The 9062-nt window shown below is 32.4% G+C and overlaps 1 protein-coding gene across 1 annotated transcript; it reads right to left on the bottom strand.

Moving 5' to 3' along the window:
* Positions 1-877: 877 nt before the first annotated feature.
* On the bottom strand, positions 878-6159 carry LOC117922130 (putative leucine-rich repeat receptor-like protein kinase At2g19210). Its single transcript, XM_034840160.1, has 13 exons — positions 5860-6159; positions 4678-5233; positions 4037-4521; positions 3807-3939; positions 3087-3158; positions 2906-2977; positions 2744-2818; positions 2429-2607; positions 2117-2346; positions 1903-2029; positions 1744-1809; positions 1477-1651; positions 878-1384 (listed from the first exon to the last, which is right to left on the bottom strand). Exons 1-13 carry the CDS (start codon positions 5987-5989, stop codon positions 967-969), a joined length of 2718 nt encoding a protein of 905 aa, XP_034696051.1. The 5' UTR covers positions 5990-6159; the 3' UTR covers positions 878-966.
* Positions 6160-9062: the final 2903 nt, after the last annotated feature.

Here is a 9062-nt window from a genome sequence, read left to right as displayed (position 1 = left end):
AATAACTTAGCTTAAATAAAAAGTTAATTTATAAAATTTTAAAATTGAATGAAATTTCTACTACATGTGGTCACTATGCAATTATTGTTGACATGTTATTATGGGAACTCTTGCTCGTACATGAGCTAGATACTGACTTAATTGCCTTCTTCCTTTGTTTTAATTGATTCCTTAACATGTGAAATATCATAGTGTACTAGCTTGAACTAACGGTTGATTTTTAAACATGGCTATCTTTTGTTCCTAGAAAGTGTCAAGCCAAAAAAAAGATTAAGGAAAATGATTTTCTCATGCTTGTTTTATAAAAAACAAATACAAAAGAAAATAAAATATTATAACAATTTGTAAGGGTTTATATGCTTTTAAATTATTTAATCTTTATATAAAAAAGTTAAATAAGTAAAATAAGTTTGAAATAGGATATAAAAATAATTTATTGACTTCAAATCCTCACTTTTTCTTTCTTTTTACTCTTCCTATCTATTTTCTTTGTCTCTCATTTTCCATCAAACTTTCTAGACCGAATATAGCCTAAAGTCTAAGGAAAAGTTGGTACATTTATCCAATATAGAATTTTTCCATGGACACAATTCAAAATATAGAGGAGTGCACCATATTCCCCACATGTTAACATTAATCAAATCTATGGTGGTGTTTGTTTTTTTAGCTTTTTGCTGAAAGTAATTTGTTTTCAGAATTTAGGTTGTTTGTTTTTCTACTTTTTTTATAACTTATTATAAATTTTTTACTAAATAGAAAAAGCCAAAATATGTAACTTTGTCTAAATAGAAAAAATAATATATTGGTTTTTCTTTACTTTTTAATACTTAATAGAAATAAAATACTATAAAAACAAACAACCTAATATTTAACACTATTAAGCATTAATTTTCTATTTAGAATTAAATAAAAAAACAAACGCCACCTATCACATTAACCGAAACTACTAGCGTCAAACAACCACAACTACCTAGCATGGGGAGCCACTTCAATGCTAAGAACCAAGGGAACATTTTCTAGGAAATTGCCTGATCCGATGCTGTGGCCACCTACCCTCTGAATTCTCCTGGAAGCCACCTCCGTCTCCAAACATCCCTTCAAGTCTACCACTACATGACTCATGTCTGGCCTTTGCATTCCTGTTGATGCTACACATGCTAAGGCTATCTCTACTGCTTTCCAGGCAGAATTGGTGTTGAAATCTCCTTGTAACCTTGGATCAACAATGCTTCGAATATCCCCTCTTTCAATCATAGGACTAACCCATCCAGCTATATGAATGCCCCCAGGGATTATTGCACGCCGGCCGGTGATTAACTCCAATAAAACAATCCCAAAGCTATAAACATCGCTCTTCTCATTCAAATTTCCTGTGGACTGGCATCTGCATATATAGGAAGTAATTAATAGTTCATGATCAATAAGGAAGCAATTATGTAAAAATTGTAAGGAATAATGTCATTAATTAACACCTACTCAGGATCAAAATATCCAGGTGTGCCTACTGGGTCAGTTGATAAGCTTTGAAGATCTCTGGACATTCCAAAATCCGCTATCTTGGCTTGCAGTGATTCAGTTAATAGAATGTTGGAAGATTTCATGTCTCTGTGGACTATTGGTGGCTTACAGCCATTGTGTAGATACTCCAATCCTACACAATTAAGCAAGAAAAGAATCACAAATTACAGAAATATTTGAATGCACATTAATTATAATGTGGAAGATCTCCGCTTAATTACTGACCATGTGCTGCATCTACTGCAATTTGAAGTCTCTGTTTCCAGTTCAAAACATCTGCAGCTTCTCTCGCTACAGCAAATGCATAAACATTAAAGTCCACGAGTAGCTTCCAATTAAAGTTATATACCTGTGATCAAGAGTGGTCAATACATATATATATACCTGATAACTTCTGTTGCAGGTTTCCATTGGACATGTATTCATAAATGAGAACCATGTTTGTACTGTCATCGCAGTACCCAATTAGACGAACCAAGTTTTTATGATGAACTCTCGTCAAGAGTTTTGCCTGCAATATTTCAAATTTTTTAGTGTCTTGACATCAGATGGAGAACTTATAGTACTGTAGAGCCATGGATGGATTGCTTTGTCTAACCTCCGCTCGAAATGCCTTAGGGCCTTGATTTGAAGATGGAGAATGAACCTTGACGGCAACCTGAGTGTCATCTGCCAAAGTGCCTAGATAAACTTCTCCAAATCCTCCTCTACCAATGGGGCGATTAAAGTTATTGGTGATACCCACAACCTCAGAGTAAGTGAACTCACAATTCCCTGACTTCAATGGCCCTTCTTTGGGGCGTTCAGTGACCGTCTCTATGGTTGTAGCTAAGGAAATCACAACAAAAATGGAGTAATAAAATGTTAAATCCTCACTTAGAAAAAAATGAAAATGAAAGAAAGAAAATACCTTTGGTTTCTCTCCTCTTGGTCAACTTCCGGATGATTGCAAGGGCAGCTATGAGGACCAGGATCACAATCGCAGACAGAATGGATGTAAGAACAGGAACAAAGAACTTGTTCTTCTTCTTCTTCTTTTTCTGTCCTTGGCACGAGACGGTCGGACAAAGATTTGGATTTTCTCCGAGACTTGCATAACATAGAACATGGTACGTCCACTAATTAATTAATAAACTTTATAATCACAATATATGGATATTGAAGTCTAGAATTCTAAAAACAAACATTGAGAACAAGTACTAGAAAAGATCATTAATAAGCAAACCTCAGAGTTCCATCCTTGAACTTATCCGTAACAGCCTGTGGAACCGAACCTGTTAGGTTGTTCCCCGTTAAATTCCTGCAAAGACAAGATCAAATACTCAGATCACCTGCATATATATCCTAAAGTATTCGAATATCCCAAAACTAAAAGTTAATTACTTACAGAGTTTTTAAAGATGGCCAGTCGGCAAAAAATTCTGGTACTGGTCCAGTCAAGTTGTTGTATGATAAATCCCTGAAATAATTTGAGTTGCATGCATTTTGAGCAAAGATTATAGAGAAGATATTCATGCTGCCACCAATTTTTTAGGTGACTAATACTGCTCATGGCTGCTAATACTTACAGAGTTTGTAATGATTTGAGACTCAAAAATGAAGCAAGTATATTCCCGGACAAATTGCTAGATGAGAGGTTCCTGCTTGCAAGGTAGAGTGGCAAATATTAGTAAATCCTTTGTGTCATTTATTAGAAAAAGATTTATAATATTTATGGTGGGCAATTTATATTGATGGATCGTGTCATGTCAAAGCTTAAATATTCTATTGCATAGGTCAACCCAAATCTAACATGACAATCATGCTAAAAACATAAACTCAAATGCTACCTAAATATTAAACAAGTAGTAGGTTATGTAACCCATTTAATAGTCAAGTCTTTATATTTAATAATCAAAGTCGAATTAGGTCTTTGTATATGCATATATGATATGTGTCTCCACTAAATATGCTTTTAGCTCAATTAATCCATCTATTTAAAAACAAATTTATAATAAATCAATTATGAGTTAAATAACCAAAATTTATAATGAGGTTAATCAATAGGATTATTAAATGAGTCAATTTTGATCAATTTCGTATTATATAAACTTAAAAACTACTTATTTATTAAACAAGTTATGTAAACCGACATGAATTTTACTTAAACTCAATTATACTTGACCCAAATTCATGAAAAACTTGGTGAGTTTGAGTCATGTTAATGAATCATATCAAACTTTTAACTCCTAATAACTTTCACCGGTACATCCCTGCAAACATGAAGTTATTCGAAATGGCAAACTCACAATGAGATTATAGTAGGGGAAGTATTATGGCTGCAAGTGAGGCCATCCCATTGGTATTCCATGGGGAGACATGGGTCTCCTTGCCAGTTCCTGCCCACTGCGTAATCTGATTTGATCCTCTTGATTGCATCAACTAGTATTTTCCAAGAAAAACAGGAAAGGAATTAAGTAAAGCTGGACCATTTTAACTAAGTTAGAATATATATCTAACAGAACGGAACAGAGCCTACCATCGTTTTGTTGAGTTGATGATTGTGGGAATTCTCTTATCATGTAAGCCTCCATAGCATTAATAATTGGCGGAAGCGTGGATCTGTTTGTCCTTTCTAGTGAAAAGGACAATTTCTGTGTGGTACTTCCACTTATGGAATATTTGCTAGACACAGTGTCCGAAAAAAGGAGTCTAGGAGCCACAGGCCCACTAAATGGTTCATCATTCACGGAGACAGTAAATTCTCTGATTTGGCCTTTGAGATCCTCAACCTCCGCAAAGTGCATGTACATGTACAACTTTTGAGAAGGATCATCATCTATGCTTAAAGAGATACCCCAGGATTCACTTTCATTTGCAGGTTTTGCAGCAGTCGCCATGACAATACCCGGTAGTTTATAGTCAGAGGTACTAAAGGAAGAACTTACAAGTGATGAACTAATGGACAACCAAGACCGCCATGTGAATGGTTTCCAAATCCGATCGTAAACATCATCTTTTTCCCTAAATGATCACAATATACATTTACATTTGTTAGTTCCATATACGTAGAGAATTAAGGGAAAATTGGTTTGACAAAATTTTAAAAACAAAAAATGGTTTTTTGTTTTGAGAATAAAAAAATAGGGTGTTTTCAAAGAACATGTTTTAGTGCCTCACCTGATTAACTTCCACTCCTCTTGCTGTGTACCAAAATCCCACCTGTCATAGAGAATCAGTGACCCTGGTTCAATTGGACTATAAATCGAATCATTAAGCCGTCTGAGCTCTAACACTGATATGAATGGTGTCCCCGAACCGACGTTTACCAGACACACATCTATGTAATCTGTAATTGGTATGTGTATGATTTCCTTCCTGTAAGTAGAAGTGACATTTCTTATATTCACTATGGTCCATTCGTCAACACCTAGATATAGTTTGAAGATTGGAAGTTGATTCTTGGAATCATAATTCCCATACAAGAACCGAGCCCTGATCAAATACTTATGATTCTTGCCTTGTCTTGGCCATAGGGTGTAACAGTTCCTGTCTCCTTCTGGGAAGCTTCTAACGTTCTTGAGATGTTGATCGTTATTTGGATAAACATATTCTTCGGAAATGTTATAATTGATTCCAGTATCTGTGAATCCTACATCCGAAGTGTAATATATCTCGGTTTCACTATCTGTATAATAGGAGCCCGGAGCTATCCCACAATCGATGCTTATGAACCCTACAAAGTTTCAAACTCATTCAAACTAAATAGACTTTGTAATGAATATGCTTATCTACACTACAACTAGCTCCTTATTTTATGAAGAAAAATATGTTGTTGCAAGATGGTGCTAAATTGTATAAAAATTCGGAGTGACAAAATTTGATACAATTTGTCAATATGATTTGAACCCAACATACTTTTTATGGGTATGAGATGAGTATAATCACGGTTAGACTAAACTTGTATTGATATGCATAATAAATTTAATAAATAAATAGTTTTTGGATGAATTTATATAACACGAATTTGATCTGACCAATTTACCACATGCTGATTAACCTAATTATAACTTTAAATTATTTAAATATCATTTTGAATAAATAAGTCAATTGAACTACGAACATGTTTTGATTGAGATAGTGATCATATATGCTTAAACAAAACCTAACTCAATCAAATTATTAAATATAAAAACTTGATTGTTAAATGAGTTATACAATGTGTTACATGTTTAATAATTATATAGTATTTGATTTTATATTTTTAATGACTTATATATTTACTAGAATGCCTAGAACTTGACATGATACGAATATGACCACTAACATGAACTGACACCTACGATAAAAATGAATACCTACCTTCCTTCGCCGCGAGCTTCCGCCGACTAGACTGGTTTTCATGGAAGGTCCCTGAAACCCATCTCGAGTTGTGCAAGGAAATAATAACCAGAAGAACGATCAGCCAGGTCAATGTTAGTCCACCATCCATGTTGTTTCAGAGCTTGAAGCACCAAAGAGGCAACAAAATCTGGATGAAACTGAAGTGGTGAAGATTAAGGAAAGAAGAAGAGATATGGATAACATGTAGCGGATAACGTGGAGCGGAAACGAGCTTTATAGGCAAAGCCTTGTATACTAAGCCTCCCAAGCTTGGAGGAAGTAGGAATGATGTTGACTTCCAACGTGTTTGTTGGGAAAGGGTATTGACTTGCAGCGTACGTCTTGGGTTGCTGTGATCAGCTCCTAATTATTCTTGACAGCCTCATAATATATGTAATTGAAAATGAAAGAAAATGTTCCATGACTCCCTTAATGGATTTAATCAAAGTACCTCTTGATATAAATCTTAGTGGATAATGATTTCTCCTTCAAGATTATTCTCTCTTAAGTCTTCGGATTCTATTTTCATAACCAATATAGACATTGGAAATTCGTTAGAAATTCATGAGTTCCAATATCATTGATTTGTTTTTTCCCATCAAGTGGAAAATAAGAGAAGGAAAGATATAGAAGAAATTAGGGTTTGGCTAAGATACTGAAGACTTGCTTTTCGATACCTATTGAAAAACTTCATTCAATAATTTTCTAACTATGAATACAGATAATCGGAGGAAATAAAACAATGCAAACTTGACTAAATTAATTTGGAAGGTTTCATGCAGTACCATTCATCCATTGTGACTTGACAAAAAAGAAAAATTAATTATTTAATTTTTATGTCAATATAGAAAATTTAAAAGAAATTTAATTTTTGTCTAAAATTGAAGTATAGTTATTATTTCATATTAATTAATATTCATATTTGAAACAAATTCAAATCTATATATTCAAGTTTCAAATAAGAACCAATCACCCGTTTAAGTGTTATGATTCTTTGTAATTATGAAAGGATAAAATCAAACCAACTCTTCATTTTTTGTTTTTATTTTAATTTTTTTTACAAATTTCGAATTTTATTGACTTGTCAATATCATACTAACAACAAAATTAAATAGTGTATAAAACTAATAACTATGAGGGCCAGTAAGGCATGTGGTCGAAATCTAAGGGATTATTATCAATGGAAAATTGGTCAAGGAAGATGGCGGAACGTAACAACCCTTTCTTTTTTATATGTATATATTGAAAAGACATCACCAATTTAATGATATCATATATATTTTCAAATTTCATTTTTTGCATCTTAGTTTTATTTATTTATATATTTATACCTTAGTTTTATTTGTTTGTATCTTTATTTAATGACTTAAAATTCATTATATATATAGAACGATTCAAATTTTGATTTCGATAGGTATAACTACGATATTTTAACATTTTTCATGTAGAAAAAGAAAATACTAAGCTAGCTTTGAATTGTTGCAATGAAAGTTATTGGAGCCAAAACTAGTGATGTTGTTTTCGGATCCAAGTTGGTCTTTCCCATCATATTCATTGGGCTAAATAAATGGAAATGCTAAGAGCTGTGGGGCCATGTTGTGTTGGAAGAAGACTAGCATCATATGAAAACTGAGTCAATTCATCTTATTTTGGCTTAAAGAAAAAGAAGCAAAGGCACTTTGAAATGTAATTAATCTTCATTTTTCTCTTAATTTCGTTTATATTCTCATGTACCAAATAGATCATACAAGTCAAAATAATAAACTGTTTTTGAAAATAAATAAGGAAAATATGTTTTATAATAAAAAATAGGAACAATTTTCGATTCTTAAAAACAATAAATTAAGATATTTTTAAAAAATATTTTCAAGTTGTTTTTATTTATTTTCATTTTTTTATGGCAATAGTTTTAAAAAATAATTACATAAATGTAGAGAATTATTAAGAATAAAGTATAAAACTTTTTTTTTTAAATAAATATTTAAAAACATATAAAATATGTTAAAAACATTTCAAGTGCCCAACAAACTTTTATTTATAATATATACAAAAGAGTTAAGTGTCTAGACTTATTTCTCCCTCTAAATCATCTCACTTGTACGTGCCCACATCCTTTCATTACTCTATTTAATTAATTTGGATAATATTTTCCTTTTTTAAAAGATACTCTTTCTCTTTAAAAAAATATATCATAATTTATTTAAAATAATTTTAACATGAAAGTTAAATATTATTACTGAAATTTCTAGATGAAGAATATGGATAATTATTTTTTAGCTATTTTAAAAAATATATTACATATAAAAGAGTGAAATGCTTGTCGACTTTTTTTTTCTCCCTAAAACGTTCTTATTATCTCACGCGCTTATTTCCTATTAATATTTTATTTTCTTATTTTATTTAATATATCTCTTTTTTAAAAGACAACCTGAAAATCAATTTAGATACTATTTTTCTTAAAGAAATTTCCTTGAAAGACAATATGAAAATTAAGTAGTATTTGAGTTTATGTTTCTAATCAACTATATTTAGTAGAATGTTTAGGATTTGACAGGACTGGAACATGACCCACTAACGCAAACTTACACCACTAACAAAAATGAATGCCTACCTTCCCTGACCGTGAGCTTTTGCGGATCTGACTGGTTCTCATGGATGGTCCCTGAAACCCATCCCAAGCTGTGGAAGGAAATAATCACAAGAAAGAAAGATCAGCCAGGTCAATGTCAGTCTACCATCCATATTTCAGATCTTGAAACACCCAGGGGCAAAAAAAATCTCGACCAAAGAGAAGTATGTGAAGCTCAAGGAAATGAGAGGAGGTATGGATAAGATGGGCCTAAAACAAGCTTTAAAGACAAAGCTTTGTATACTAAGCCTCCCAAGCTTGGAGGGAACTAGGGCTGATGTTGACTTCCAACGTGTTTGTTGGGAAAGGGTAATGACTTAAAGCGTATGTCTTGGGCTGCTATGATCAGCTCCTAATTATGCTTGACAGCCTCATAATATATATAATTGAAAATTAAAGGAAATGTTCCATGGCTCCCTTAATGGATTTAATCAAAGTACATCCTGATATAAATCTTAGCGGATAATGATTTTTCCTCCTTCAAAATTATTCTTTCTAAGGTGTTTTTGTTTTTATTTTTATGCCCATTGACCAATAAATTTATAAATGCCAC

This window comes from Vitis riparia, chromosome 9 (assembly GCF_004353265.1).
Source record: "Vitis riparia cultivar Riparia Gloire de Montpellier isolate 1030 chromosome 9, EGFV_Vit.rip_1.0, whole genome shotgun sequence".
NCBI lineage: Eukaryota > Viridiplantae > Streptophyta > Magnoliopsida > Vitales > Vitaceae > Vitis > Vitis riparia.
The sequence above is the reverse complement of the archived record's forward strand: the minus strand, read 5'-3'. Positions and strand labels throughout refer to the sequence as shown.

Excerpts from the sequence above, each read along its gene's own strand:
- LOC117922130 (XM_034840160.1), bottom strand. The coding sequence starts at position 5,989 with ATGGATGGTGGACTAACATTGACCTGGCTGATCGTTCTTCTGGTTATT. Across the intron at positions 2,978-3,086 it reads CTCAAATCATTACAAACTCT|GGATTTATCATACAACAACT; the intron begins GTAAGTATTAGC and ends AAATTATTTCAG. Across the intron at positions 2,030-2,116 it reads CTAAGGCATTTCGAGCGGAG|GCAAAACTCTTGACGAGAGT; the intron begins GTTAGACAAAGC and ends GAAATATTGCAG.